The sequence below is a fragment of the Mirounga leonina genome, unplaced genomic scaffold (assembly GCF_011800145.1).
Source record: "Mirounga leonina isolate KUSES-001 unplaced genomic scaffold, KU_Mleo_1.0 Mir_118, whole genome shotgun sequence".
NCBI lineage: Eukaryota > Metazoa > Chordata > Mammalia > Carnivora > Phocidae > Mirounga > Mirounga leonina.
In genome coordinates, this window is record NW_023270277.1 from 557550 (window position 1) to 573044 (window position 15495).

General features: G+C 52.5%; 1 protein-coding gene across 1 annotated transcript in view; it reads left to right on the forward strand.

The window, feature by feature from the left end:
* The window catches only part of LOC118007321 (gamma-2-syntrophin-like), a 219473-nt gene that overhangs the window by 141603 nt on the left and 62375 nt on the right, over positions 1-15495 (forward strand). Inside the window, exons 11-12 of the mRNA XM_035000341.1 lie at positions 12709-12838; positions 14939-14977. Coding sequence (XP_034856232.1) covers positions 12709-12838; positions 14939-14977 — 169 coding nt within the window. The remainder of the gene's footprint in view (positions 1-12708; positions 12839-14938; positions 14978-15495) is intronic.

Sequence of the window (15495 nt, forward strand, 5' to 3'; positions counted from 1 at the left end):
TGCAGGGGGGCTCTTCCAGGATGCAACTTCCTGGGGTCCCACTCAGACCAGCCTTTTCCATACCCCTCGTTTGATGTTGGCCTCTAAAAGAGTAAAGAGTTGTTGATCTTGTTTATCTTTCTGAAACACGGAAACAAGGGAGGAGGGGCAGGAGGAGGGAGGAAAGGAACAAAACTACAACTTTGGGTTTTCTGTCCCACTTCTGTCGAGTTTTTGAAAATAACAGTGAAGGGACGCCTGGGTGGCTCAGTAGGTTAAGCGTTCAACTCTTGATTTCAGCTCAGGTCATGATCTCAGGGTCGTGGGATTGAGCCCCATGTGGGGCTCCACGCTCAGCAGGGAATCTGCCGGAGATTCTCTCTCCCTTTGTCCCTCCCCCTGCATTCTTTTGCATTCTCTCACACGCTCTCTCTCTCAAATAAAATCTTAAAAAAAAAAAAAGAAAAGAAAAGAAAACAGTGAAGTGATGTCTTACCTCGTACAGCAAGATTCCATTGTTCTTTGTAGGAGATGACCCTATTTTAGAAGAAAGAGCCCATCAGGGGCCAGATGGGCTTCACCATGGTCCTGCTGGAGCTGACACATTGTAGATACCAACATTTTGAAAAGTGATACTACCTGTCAAAATTACCCCGCTAAAGACTCTGACTTATTTTGCAAAGGATGGTCATGTTTAAATATTCATACCAGAAAAGGACTTGTCTGTGGTAATTTTCTGTGGTTGAGAACCCTAAAGGCGCAGCCTCGTGGTGCCTGAGCTGTGGTTGGGCAGAGTTGGGGAGACTGTGTCCGGGGTGGGCAGGCGTCTCAGTAAGGGAGCGGCTTGCACAGGATGTGGGTGGAGTTGGCGGCGAGAGGGACGGTCAGGAACTCAGGGTCTGGTCTGCATGGGTGCTCGGAGGGTGGGCTCCTGTGGTCGTCGTTAGGCTTCGTGTTTGTCCAGGAGGATGGTGGTGGACAGTGGGAAGGATGGGCCAGACGTGTGGCGGGAGAAGCATCGTCGGCAGTGAGGTGTGTAAGTGTGCGGTCTTTGTCGTCCCTGCTCAGGTGTGATCATGAAGAGCCCTTGCCCTGCCTGCCCCCGTGCGGCCTGCAGGGAGCCCCGGCCCCCGCAGACTGGCAGCCCCCACTCGTCAGGCTGCTGCTGTCTTTCTCAACACTCTGGCTCTGAACTTTCTGGAAATTTCATTTTGGGGAGAGACGGTTGGGTGCTCATGTTTGCTGAAAGAGAGTGATGCCATTCTAGAAGCGTTCCCACAGACGTGGAGCGCATCCAGGTACACGGAGGTCTGGGAGGCCACCTGTGCGAAGCCGTGCTTCTGGGTCAGCCACTTAAGCCACCAGAGAGCGGGGCGCTTGACATTGCAACAGGCCAGGGCTTCAGCCGGGTGATTCCAGAGGTCACTGACCAGCCTGGGGGGACAGAAGCCTGCCTCGGAGCCCATGCTTACTCAACACAGAAACGAGGACCCTGCACAGAGAGGGGAACACTGTAAATCTTCATCATGTGTTCTTGGTCTGTAATTGCTGGCTTCATCTCTTAAAATGAGTCTGTGTGCTTTCTCTATACGCTTTTCCAAAGCACCGACCATGAGGCTGGACAGCCGCCTGCACTGGGCATCCTGGAAATTCAGAACCACTCTGAGCAGTAACTGATGTAAACAGTGCCAGTGGCCGGCACCCGCACCTTCCTGCGGCTCCTTTTGGGGACACCGTCACACTGATCCTGGGGGCGCCTCTCCCCTCCACTGTGCCTGCCGACTCAGAAGCACTCCTGTCTCTGTGTCCGCATATCAGACGGCGGTTCCTCAAAATGGCATCTGTCCTCGCTGCCTCTGAGGCCCAGTGGTGGTGCCCCCAGGGTTTAGTACCCTGTGTGCAGGCGACACCGTGCAGCCTCACGTCCCCAACATCAGGCCTTGTTCTCCATGCAGGACACATCCTGCAGGCTCCCCTCTCCTAGAGTTTGGGATGAAAACAAACAGGACGGGTTTTAAAGTCAGAAGGAAGGGGTCTTTGGAGACCTGCATGCCTGCTTTTCTGGCCCTTCCGGTGGCTGGTGCCTCATCCTGGCCCTCCTCCCACGGTGCCGGTCCGTCAGCCAGAGCCCCCGGCCTGGCCCTCTAGCTGCAGGCTGTCTTCATGCCTCTGTCCTCAGCGTCCCATCCTTACAGGGAAACATGGGAACTGGAGGGACAGGACCTTCACCGGCAGGAATGGAGCCATGCCCCGAATGACCCAATTCCCACCCAGCGCCCAGAGCAGCTTGCGTGGGGCCTGGCTGCCGGGGTGTGGGCGGAGGGTCCACAGGCTTCTGAGCAGCTCTGGTGGGCAGGCCTCCCACAGTCATCTCCTGCCGTGGGCCCTGGCCCTGGGGCTGGGGCCGCAGGACAAATTGGACCAGCTTTCTAATTACTTTTGAGACCAAACCCAGTGACTTAGGTTCAGCTGGGTTTCCATTCCCACCTCCACCTGGTGGGCAGGCCTGACCCTGTGCCTCCGCAGACCCTGTGGGCTGCCTCCTGCCGGCTGGATGCTCACCCCACTCTCACCCAGAGACCCGACCTCTCCAAAGCACAACTTCTCCCCGAGACCCAAGGTCAGAGGTGTCCCGACCTGGTTTCCGAAGCGTCACATCTGCCAGTTTGTGGAGAGGCTACAGTGGGGTCCTCAGGTGGTGCTGGCAGGGCTTTACTCGTCTCTGCTCGGGAAGGGAAGAACCCCTCAGACAGAAGCCTGCCTGGCCTGGAACTTTGCAGCTGCTCCAACCAGCACCAGGCCTGAGGCGGCATCTGCATCCCCGGGGGGAACACACGCAGTGCTCATTCACGTGCCTGGCGCCTGGGACCGCCTGGTGAGTCGGTGACGCTGAAAACCAAACACATATATGTGCAAACCAGATGGCTGCATGGTGGTAACAAACATAACCCGACACTACTCACACCTCGGGCCACTGTCATGAGAACTGAGGCTGGAGAAGCAGAGACTGGGTCCTGTGTGCATCTGCTCGTGTGTGTGCGTGTGTGTGCGCCTGTGTGCAACTGTGTGCGTGTGTGGACTCCTGCATGCATGTGTGTGGGCTCCTGTGTGCGTGTGTGTGCATATGTGCACATGTGTGCATGTGTGTGCACGTGCCTGTGTGCATGTGTATTTACGGGTGCACACTTGTGTGCGTGCATGGGCTCCTGTGTGCATGCCTGTGTGTATATTTGCGTGTGCATGCCTTGTGCATGCATGGGCTCCTGTGTGCATGTGTGTGTGCATGTGCATGCCTGTGTGCATACATGGGTTCCTATGTGCTTTCCTGTGTGTGTGTGTGTGCATGCCTGTGTGCATGTGTGGACTCCTGTGTGTGTGCCTATGTGTGTGTATCTCCGTGTGCACACCTGTGTGTGTGGGGGCTCCTCTGTGCGTGTGTGGGCTCCTGTGTGTATTTGCATGTGCATGCCTGTGTGCGTGCGTGGGCTCCTGTGTGTGTGCATGTGTGTGCATGTGCACACCTGTGTGCATGTGTGGGCTCCTGTGCGCATGCCTGTGTGCGTGTGTGCGTGTGTGTACCTGTGTGTGTGCATGGGCTCCTACGTGCGTGCGTGGGCTCCTGTGTGTGTGCCGTGTGTGTGCACTTGTGTGCATGCACCTTTCCAGTTTCTTGTGGCCTTGGGCGTGTTGATTGATCTCTGTGAGCGCCCACATCCTCGTCTCTATCGGTGACTGTATCAGGACCTTCTGCAGGGAGTGGAGCGAAGACTAGAACCAGAGCAATACATGCAGTATTTTGCACATTATTACAAAGTCACAATCAATAAGCATCAGGTGGCTGTTTTTATCCTGAGTTATGTCATTGTTGTGGTTTCTTTTTTCTTCTCTAAAATTTGTTAGTTGTTTAAAGATTTACATGGGGTTATGAAGAGAACCCAGCACTTTTGTGGGAAGGACGTAAGAAGTCATTACCCGTCACTGGCCTGTGTTAGAACTGAAGCAGAGATGGGTACGAAGTGCTGTATTCTTCTGTTTTACACTCTCTTGAGATTCCTCTTTACTCTTTTTTGTGCTTCCATAAAATCAGTAATGTACTATTAGCCGGAAATCGTTGACAGAGGCTCTTTGGGGCTAGAGCTTAAGCATCATGTGGACTAAGAAATTACTGCAAAGACCGTGTGCTGACACAGTGGAGAGTACAGTGGTCTTGAGAAACGTGCTGCTCTTGGGGATGTTTTTCTTTCCACCTCGGGAGGCACCCACGACGCATGCCGGGCACACCTGCGGGATGTCCACGTTCAGGGTGAGCGGAGTTGCATCCGTGCTGGCCACTGAATGTGGCACATCCCTGTCACCGGCGTGTTTACTGTAGGCTTGCTGAGCCACCTTCAGGAAACGGGTTCAGCCTCCCCTTCTCCCTGACATGAGCTGTCCCTGCGTGTCCTCAGCTTCCTGCCTACATTGCCAGCCAGGGCTGAGGAGGCATCACTAGGGCCACAGCATGGGTCCCGCACCTCTGCCTGGAGCCCGAGCCCCTCCCTGCCCCACCCTGAGGACTTGAGGCAGTGAATCTCCATGATGGAGTTTTGCTCAGGAATCCTTTCTTTTTTTTTTTTTTTAATTTTATTTATTTGACAGAAAGAGACACAGCAAGAGAGGGAACACAAGCAGGGGGAGCGGGAGAGGGAGAAGCAGGCTTCCCGCCGAGCAGGGAGCCCGATGCGGGGCTCGATCCCAGGACCCCGGGATCATGACCCGAGCCGAAGGCAGACGCTTAACGACTGAGCCACCCAGGCGCCCCTCAGGAATCATTTCTTGATGCCATTTAGTGTCATGCACTCACTGGGGAACACTTGTCTACACCCCAAGTGTGTATACGCCATGGAACAACAGTTAAATTAGAAATCTAAGGTTTCAGCCTCCAAAAACTGTAACGTATCAGTGTTCAAGGGAGAGAGGGTCATAAGTATTTGGAGAACAGGGGGCCACTAGGAAGGCCATGGAGCATCTGACAGGGGTGAGGATTGGCTGCTGTTGGGTGTCTCTGACAGGGGTATGCACGCATATACCCATAGGTACACGCAGCTGAAAATACTAATTCTGGGAAACTCAGAAAATGCAAATGTGTGGGGACAGTAGGTGAATGCCGTATGGTTTTGCCATGATCTTCGCAGTACTACCGTTTTGACATGCATTGGTCTGGACTTCCTGGGAGACAGAGATCATATTGGGGATAAATACATGGGGCCCAGGGTTTCAGGGAGAACAAGACTATAGTCCAACCGATGTTCACGCTGCCTGTTTTTCCCACAAGTCCTATTGCATGTCATCCTTGGTGGAGCCGTCCCAGGTACAGACAGGACCTGGACTCCCTGCCAGGCCTGCTTGCACCTCCGCATCTGCCAACACCCTCGGGACCCTTCGGCCTCATGTCTTCTGCCAAAGCTGACATTTCAGGAAGGCTTCCTCAGTGCTTCCTTTTTAGCCATAAAGCCGCAAGATTGTTTCCACTGAAGTGTGGCTGATGCACAATATCCTTCTACCTTCAGACATAGATGGCAGCAGTCTGATGTTTTTATGCATTACAGGATGGTCCTCCCAAGTCCGGTTACCATCTGCCACCATGCCATTGACTGGGCTCCGTATGTGTACCTTCGTCCCTGTCACCTGCTTACCCACAGCTGGAAGTTTCCACCTCCTAGTCTCTTCACCTGCTTCGCCATCCCTCACCCCCTCCCTCCAGCCACCACCAGATTGTTTTCTGTATCTATGAGTCGGTTTCTGTTTTGTTTTTTAGATTCCACAAATAAGTGAGATCACACAGTGTTTGTCTTTCTCTGATTTCACTGGATGTAATGTTCTCAGGGTTTTCTATGTTATCACAAATGGCAAGCTCTCACTACTTTTATGGCTGAGTAGTAGTCCATTGTGTGTATGTAATGCATCTTCTTTATCCATTCATCTACCTTTGGACACTTTTTATGTCTCAGCAGATGTGAACAATGCTGCAGTGAAATCGGTGTGCATGTATCCCTTCAAATTAGTGTTTTTGTCTTCTTTGGATAAATACCTAGTAGTGCATTTGCTGGTCACAGAGTAGCTCTATTTTTAACTTTTTGAAGAATCTCCCTACTGTTTTTCCACAGCGGCTGCACCAGTTTTCATTCCCACCAACACTGTAGGAGGGTTCCCCTTTCTCTGCATCCTCGCCAACATCTGTGACTTCCTGTCTTGTAGATTTTAGCCATTCTGACAGGTGTGAGGTGATATATAATCATAGTTTCAATTTGCATTTCCCTGATGATGAGAGATGTTGAGCATCTTTTCATGTGTCTGTTGGCCATCTGGATGTCTTTGGAGAGATGTCTATTCGGGTCTGCCCATTTTTTAATTGAACAGACTCATAAATTTGTCATGTGGCACCTCGATACCTGGGCTTGCTACTGTGTCCTGCCCCCTCCCACCTTGTTTTAGGGTAGAAGAAACAAGACACAAGAGCTCACTGAGCCCCTGGTGTGAGGTGCCCACTGCTCATTGCTTCACTGTCTACAATCAGAAAATGCAACTTTCTATCCACGTTCATGTGATATCTTGGATGATTTTCACTGCTTGATTCATGTGCTAGGCTATGTGACCCAGGTGTTCTGTTTTAATTGTGAGGTTTTACTCTTTGAAATGGAAGGAGGACACAAAGGGGAGATCAGCTTGCGCACCTGGTGTGTGGTTATGCAGTTAGCACATTGAATTCAACGGACAGACAGACGGGAAGTGCGGCGGCATCTTTGGTGTTGGCGGCTGGAGGGTTCAGGGGACATTTACAGAGGACAGGCTCATGCTGGGGCTGCGCGTTCACAGGGACTCTGTGCGGGCTGTGCTCACGTGGGTGGCCGTGGGGTGGGTGCCAGGCTATTTTGGTGACAGTTGGTCACTGTTGTGATGACTTTGGGTGGTCCAGACCCAGAAGCCCATGATGCAGCTGCTCATGGTTTTTGGAGTAAAATGTGGATAATAATTTTGTTTTTGTAGGTCGAGTGGTTCGCTGACCAGAGCACGGGATCTGTGGGGAGCTGGGTGGGGTTGAATGAGTCTCCAACCTTGTTAGCTGCCCACGTGGGCAGGGGACATGGCCTCTCGATGCCACTCTGGGAAACAGAAACAGTAACACCTGTTTTGTAAGATGGCTGAGAGGAAAAATACATTAAAATTAAAGTGCAAATCACATAGCACAGTGCCTGGCAGGAAGCCAGGCTTGAATAAATGGTAACCTCTGGGTCTTGTTATTGCCACTGCTCTTCTAGTTACGGAACACCGAGTGTGAACTGCTCATGCTCTGGGGTGTCCTCTTCCCCCTAGAAAGCAGCGAACATCCCCGGGAATAGATGTGTTGAAAGAAGCACACACCACCCAATGCACTGTCGGTGCCCCACTGGTGGATTCTCCCCAGAAGCAAGGATAATTATAGTCCTTCTGTGCTTGCCGTCTGCCAGACGCAGTGCCGGCTCCTCACCGGCCTGGCCTAATGGATCCACACAGCGTGGCCTCGCTGCCTGCCGGCACGCCTGTTTTCACATGTTGGAGCTGCAGCTTGGCTGGAATTGAGGAGCAGGGGGCTCTGCAGCTGGGTGCACCTCGCGTCACGCTGCATGTTCTCAGGCAACACATAGTCTTGACCCCTACCGCGTGCAGGCAGTCTTGGGGGTGCTGGCGGTGGTGAACAAAGCCCGGGACCTGTGTTCTCATGAAGCTGAGCGTCTGCTAGGAGACACTGGCAGGAAGCAGGCAGACATCCTAAGTGTCCCTCGGGTCCTCGAGGTGCTGTTCTATCTCTGTTCCTCCTTCCGTGGGATCCCCTGCAGGTGCCCAACCGTCAGGTGCATCGTGCCTGTGTGGGACCCTCTGCTGCTCACACCACTGCAGGACCAGGGGCTGGGAGGACACAGGCCTGGTCTCAGGAAGTGGCAGAAGGTGACACAAGAGGATGCCAAGTTGCTCCTTTAGGTACCACAAGGGAGAAGTTCGCTTTCTCTTCCGGACCTGCTCAGCTTTGGTCTGCTCAAGTGAGCACTTTATTTGTGCCCTGAGTTTTCCAGGAATAGTGACTTACCATGAACAAAGCGATGTAGGGAAAATGATGCCCAGACTCAAATTTTTGCATCTGTGTCAGTATTTAACACGGAATACTTAGAAATACTTAGAAATACTTAGAAATACCACGGATGAGGAGAGTAGGAAGAAAATATTTCTCTGGCTTCCATGAAAAAATTATGCCCACGCTAGAGACACAGTCTTGAAATACAATATGTGAAAGCAAATTTGAAGATTTTACTAAGTCTGAGACGTACACACATTTTCTTCTCATTTGGCAGTAACTCTCCGTCATGAGCAAAATAAACACACGCCCTGCTCCCAGCTCCAAAGTGTGGAGGCCTCGAGTTACACAAAGGACGCGGGTGCATGTGTGCTGCCCCCCCCCCCCAGGTTCCTGCCCAGGTGCGGGGAGAGATGACGATGTATCTTTCCAGGAGCCTTGGCATTGCTGGCCCTCGACCTCCTCATTGATAATGCTGTCTGGCCATGGCTTGGTTTCTCCCCGGGGACGCTTTTCCTGCTGATTCCTAAAACCTGATGCAGGACGATCACAGAGCACGCTGAGCCCAAGCGGTGGGGATCTGTGATTTTTAGCTCTGACGATGACAAAATCCCGCAAAGGCCGAACAGATGCTCTGACTCCAGAGCCACGTGGTCAGCTTCCTCCTGGGCGCTGTGGGAGGGATACGTTGACGAGCCCAAACACGCTGCCCATGAAATGCTGAGAAAGTAAATCCTCAGAGTCAGTCTGGAAGAAATGCATGGAAATCTGTCACTCACGCATGCCTGAAAATTCATATAATTGCCTCTGGTTAATAGTGCTTTTGTAGCAGTAAGCCCAAGTGTAAATTCCCTCTCCGTACATTACGACCGGTACGTATCATCGGCATTGACGTCCACACCGTTTCTGTCTGCAACACTCAGTCTGCGTCGTTGTTCCACAAGTAAGTGTTCTGAGTGATGATGTTTGCACAGTGACTGGGTTTGCAGTAGACTTCCGACAGCTCCTTACTTGCTTCTCCCGCGCTGTGGCACGGTTGGCATTTTGAAGCCCGTCACGAGGACAAGGAGGACAGACCTCAGAGGTTAGGGGTCAGCATGCCTCAGTGCCTAAAACACGGACTCAGAACGCACGCTTTCCGTAGCCGGACCAGCTCTGCGCGTGGGCTCTGTGGAAGGCTTCGTCAGACTGAGGATGCTCCCCGGGGTCCTGGCCATGAGGAAGGGCGGAGAAAGCCGCGTGGTTCTCCCGTGTGTTTCCGGGGTTAAGCAGGACACGGCGGAAGCAGACTGTGGTCAGTGAAGGTGCACACGGCGAGTCCTAGGGCAACCGACACTCTGTGTGTACACATCACATGTGAAGGTTATTTAGCTCATTGCTAATTCACCCCTTGTTACCAATTCCTTAGCTCATCACACATCCTCTGGCTTGTTACTAGCAAGTACATGACGTGTCTCATGCTCACGAGCCTGGATTATGTCCGTGTCTCCATCGCGTGGGTCCAGCAACACGTCATAGACATACTGCACTGTACAATGGATTTTTTTTTTTAAGATTTTTTTTTTTTTTTTTTTTTTTTTTTTTAGACAGAGAGAATGAGAGAGAGAGAGCACATGAGAGGGGGGAGGGTCAGAGGCAGAAGCAGACTCCCTGCGGAGCAGGGAGCCCTATGCGGGACTCGATCCCGGGACTCCAGGATCATGACCTGAGCCGAAGGCAGTCGCTTAACCAACTGAGCCACCCGGGCGCCCCTGTACAATGGATTTTTATGTTATTTACAGTAAGAGGAAATGGGTGTATCCTGTCCTTTGTAATTACGTTGTCACCGTCCTGGTGCGTGCTTTCCTGGGCACTCACTTTCCAGACAGGACCTGCCTCAGCTCCCGATCCCCATCCCTACCCCGAAGAGGGTTTCAGGAGCCCCAGACTCTGTTTCCTTATTTCATCTTCATGCTGGACAGGGGGCCGTGGTGTGGCAGCTCGGTGCTTGGTGGACCTGCTCGTGCATTGAGCGCTGGGTACGTGCCATCCTCCTCCTGCCTTCCGGATGCCGCTGCCTCCGCGGGAGGTCAGCTGGAGGTTTGCGGCTCCCTTGTAAGTGACAAGTTGTTTTTCTCTTGCCGCTTTGAGACATGTCTCCTGTCTTTGATTCTCAGCATGTTGACCTGAGGCGTCTGTTTGTGGATGTGAGTGTGGATCCTGTTTGGATCACCAGACCTGCCCCGGTGTGCAAACCAGTGATTCTCAGAACCCTCGGGAAGGCTCCGGCCACCGCTCCTCAGGACGTTTGGTCTGCCCTCGGTCTCTGCTCCTGCTGGTGCCCCCAGCGATGTCTCCTGCTTCTCAGAGCCCCCAACGGGGTTCTTCCATCTTTCTTCTGCCTGTTCTGTGGGCTGCACAGACCCCGCCAACCTGCCTGGCTCACTAATCCTTCTGTCAGGACGAACCCGCTCCAGCCTATCCAGTAAATCTTCCATCGCGGTTCTTACACTCGTTACCTCCGGTGGACCCACTGGTTCTGCCCGCACAGTCTGTCCCTCCGTGGGGGATCACTGTTGCCTGGGCTTCTTCAGACATGGATTCCTTAGTCCCTGGAACGTCCCTGTGATGGCTGTTTGCACATCTTCCTGTGCGAGGTGACCTCCAGCCACATGCACCAGTCACACCGTCCCGTGTCCAGCACCCTGGGTCCCCACCCCCACCCAGGGCTTGTCACTGTTACTTGTGTGTGTGTCTGTCCATGCTGGTCTGCCGCGCTCAGGGACAAGCCTCTGGGCCGTGCTCTCGGTCACCCTGAGATGACAGGCGTTTCTCTCTTTCCCTGACCACACCCAGCTGTCAAACTTCACTAATTTTCAGGTGATCGGTCTGTTGTTCTCAACCAAGCTTTTTGGCATAAATGGCTCCACAGAATAATCCAGTCAAATCAGGTTCCTTTGAAGGGACAGTTCCGGGGTCAGTGTTTGGGATTCGTTCTGACTATGGCATCCACGGCTTTTGCGGGCGCCCGTAAATGTGAATGTCTCCACGCTATACTGCAAACGAGGTCAGCGTCTTTGCAAATAGATCAGGAACCAGAGGTTTTGTGCCTTGTTTCCCTCCAGACAAATCTCTGAGCAGGAGGTAGGGACAGTGACGCTTGTCTGTCAGTGAGCCTTGTGCTCAGATGCAGGCAGTGATGATGGGGCCGGGGGGGGTGGTGAGGTTGGAGGTCGGGGGGCGCAGGTGTGAAGTGTGGGGAGGCAGGGGGCGGATGCGAGGTGAGGCTGGCGGCGGAGTGGACATGAGGTCATGGGGGGGCCCAGGGGTGGATGTGAGGTCAGGGTCGGGGGTGGACGTGAGGTCTGGGGACCCCGGGGCAGACGTGAGGTCCAGGGGGCCACAGGGGTGGACACGAGGTCGAGGGTTGGGGGCCGACAAGTGGTCGAGGGTGTCTGCGTGCACCAGAGAAGGGGGACTCTGCTCGAGAGCCTGCGGGAGGCTCTGTAACACCCCACTGTCCCCACTGTCCCCTCCTCCCATCCTTAACAAAACATGAATAAATTCACAGCTGAAGTTATTAATACGTAACGCAGTGTGGACCTTGTTTCTTAAAATAATATGCCTGTTTTGTCATTCATTTTTTAAACTTTCCATTATTTGCTTAAGGACATGAAGGTGTAGGCTCCATGGATTAATACCCACTGTTTTCTTAAGGAAAAAGGAACAGGAGCATAAATGACATTCCGTTCCATAATAGTGGTATCAGTCAGCCGGGGCCGCACAGCCAAGTGCCACCTTCAGGGGCGTAAGCAGCAGACACTTAGGTTCTCACGCTTCGCAGCCTGGATGTCCCCGCCGGTCCCCACACAGGTCCGGTGCTGGTCAGAGCCTCTTTCGGCTGACAGACAGCCGTGTTGTCGTGTCCTCCCCAGGTGGGGACAGAGCTCTGGCATCTCATCCCGTAAAGACACTGGTCCTGCGGGATCAGGGCTCGACCTGGACTTCACCTCCTTCTCAGAGGCTCCCCCATCTCCCAAGACATCCACTCTGGGGACGTGAATCCGGGACACAAGTCCGTTGATCACAAGAGTTATATGTGAAGTAGCTTTGAAAAAGGCTTTCATGATAGGGAAGAACTACTGAATTAGAGACGATCATCCTGCTGTTAAAAATAATTTGCCATGGGAAGGTCTGTGGCACGTTGATTTTTATGAAAAAAAGAAAGAACCAACTTCTTAGAAAGCTCAATGTAAATCGGAAATATGTGTGTGTCATAAAATAGCGTTGATATTGAGGAATGATGATGCTTGAGTGCCCATCCTCATTGTGTCTAGAGCTTTAATACCACAATAAGTGGTCTCGGAAAGAATTATTACTGAGGACCCTATAAAACAAGAACTCCAAAATTCCTAAAAGAGCAAGAGTCATTTCCTACACAAATTGACTGTCATATTTTTTTACTGAATTAGAAACAGCTATTCATGATGGATTTCAAAGTTCTGAACTTACTTTTGGGGGACATACGATGTGGAGCAGGTTGGGTGTGTGACCACGGCCTCTGCCGCGTCTCCCCGTGTGGCTCTGGGCAGCGCTGGAGGCTCTGTGGGCGTGCACGAACCGCTCGGGCTGGTGCACAGGGCGGCTCCCCTCTTCCGCAGGTCCAGCGCGTTCGAGGTGCTGGCTCTGGACGGGATCAGCACGGGGATCCTGCGGTTTCACACGGCCCAGGAGAGCGCCGACTGGCTGAGAGCAGTGTCCACGAACATCAGTGACCTGACAAGACAGAGGGTGAGCAGACTTCCCAGGACTTTCTGCTTTTGCACTTAATCCACAAAAATGATTTGATATTTTTTGTTACTTATAATTAACGCTAAAATAATTAGTTATAAGATTAAACAAGGAAATATGTACTTTTTTCAACATACCACATCTCTGATTAAAACAAGTTCAAAATTAAGTCCTGTACATGTCTCCTGAGTGAGAGTCTGTGCCCAATCAGACATGTGGATGCTCACCCCATCCCTTCCTCTCTCTCCTCCTGTCCCCGCACAAGCACAGACCCTTTCATGTACGTGTAATACCACGTACACTTTACCCAAATGCATCGATGGAACGGGGGGACCCCAATGAGGTTGAAGACAGAATGCCCTGTAACTTTATGAAAACAAGACACATATCCACCCAGCAAGATGTCTTCCCAAAGTTTCAGTGCAAGTATCTAGGAAGGAGAAAGTGCCCTGTCTCCTTGAGGGATCTGTTTGATGTTCAAAGTCAATACAAAATAGCTGGCTGGGAGTTGAAGTCAAATTAAGAGTAACTTCCCAAAGGAACCACTGTATGCTGCCAATGAGCTGTAGGCCCCCGGAAGGACTCGTTCGTGGCCAAAGTGGCCTTTGATCAGTTCCTTCCCAGGTGACCTGCCCATGGACTGTGTTTGTGTCCTGAGGCTTCTGTTCCAGGGAAACAGGTAGCAGGAAGTCCCGGGACCAGCCTTTGGACCCCACTGCCCAGCCGAGCACAGGTCCACCCTGCAGCAGCCCTGCACCCCTTCCCACCCTGCTGCCCATCCCCCGCCCCACCGCCCGGTCCCCCCACCCTGCTGCCCGTCCCCACCCTGCAGCAGCACCTGCCACCCAGTCCCCCACCCCACTGCCCAGCCCTTACTCCATGGCCCATTCGCCACCCTGCCACCTGTCCGCCTACCCCGCTGCCCATCCCCACCCTGCAGCAGCCCTGCACCCCTTCCCACACTGCTGCCCATCCCCCGCCCTGCCCACCCGTCCCCACCCCACTGCCTGTCCCCACCCTTGAGCAGCTCCTGCCACCCAGTTCCCCAGCCCGCCACCTGTCCCCCGCCACCCCGCTGCCCGTCCCCACGCCACCACCCATTCGCCACCCCCCCACCTCTCTTCTTCCCCACACACTGCCTTGTTCCTGGAAGCTGTGAAACAGAGGTTGACTGAGCGCATTAAAATATTTGGGAAAGCAGCAATGTGCTCGATTCCTATAGAGCAGAACCTCTCTCAGACCTTCGTGTTCAGACGTGACAGTTTGAATTCCAAAGGTATCTGGATGGATTAAAGGAAAAGAAAGAACTAGCCGGTGGTGGGAGTTTGGTATTTCAAGAGTGCCTGTGACCAGGGAGCCCCTCAGGTCTGGGTGATTTTACACATTCTAGCTGGCAGGCAGAGCCCAGAGAAGGGAACCAGCTGTGTGGATTCAAAGCCGCACTCCAACTCTGCGTGGTACACTTCTGGACCTCCACTTCCTCCCTGGTAAAATTTTGGAAATAGTGCTGCTGTGCAGGATTTCTGGGAGAGGCAAGTAAAGGAGCACACGTGGGATGGGAAACTCTAAGATTACTAGAGCAGAAATCATTTCCCATTTTTACAGATGTTGAAATTTAAGCATCTCCTGTCCCATAGCTTCACTCACACAAAATACTGGTATTTAAAACGAGTAAGTATGTTAATAGTGAGGTTTTTTGGGTGCCTGGGTGGCTCAGTTGTTGGGCGACTGCCTTCGGCTCAGGTCATGATCCCAGGGTCCTGGGATCGAGCCCCGCATCGGGCTCCCTGCTCTGCGGGAAGCCTGCTTCTCCCTCTCCCACTCCCCCTGCTTGTGTTCCCTCTCGCTGTGTCTCTCTCTGTCAAATAAATATAATCTTAAAAAAAAAAGAATATTAAAAAAAATAGTGGGGTTTTTCTCTACTGTAGCATTGCTGTGGTACATGATTTGGTTTTTAGGTAAGAAATGCATCGTAGAAGAAGCTTGTTCCCAAGGACACGTCCTGCGGCTAATTAATTTCAGTTGCTGATTCGACAGGTTGAAAAATGATGGCATTAATATTCTTGTCCTACTGACTCTCTTGCTTCCTTCTCTCTACAGGTGAGGACGGAGAATAAGTGCTCTTCCCCTTGTGACCAGGTGGGTCCTGCGTTTTTCTTGTCGATCATATGACAAGTCTCTAAAAGTAGTTTCTCCTGGTCTTGGAACTTGATTTGGGAATTTTGGTAGAAGTCAGGGTCCTTGTCCTCGGTGCAGGAGGAATTGCTCTGGTCCTCTGTCCAGGTTATAACTGAGCTCTCGGCACCTGGGTTTTCTGAGGAAATGTTAAACGATAGTGTAGTTGTGATTGTTTAAGCTGAGAGGTGTTTTACTTTGGAGACACTACTGTGTGATCTGAAACTTAAGCACTGTGTAATTTTCTTAAGAACACCCTCATTTGGAGAGCTTTGCCCTGGAGAGACTGCTGTCCAGCAGATGGGTGGGAGCCCATGCCCTGGTGCAGGCAGCATGTGCACATTGACCCAGACCTGCCGACGGGGCTGCCTCGTGGGGAATCCACAGTTCATTCCTTCTCAGGGCAGAGCCGGCCACTGATGAGCTGACGCCCTATCGGGGCTCCCGGTCACTGGGTCTGTAAGTGCGTAGGGATGAGCTGA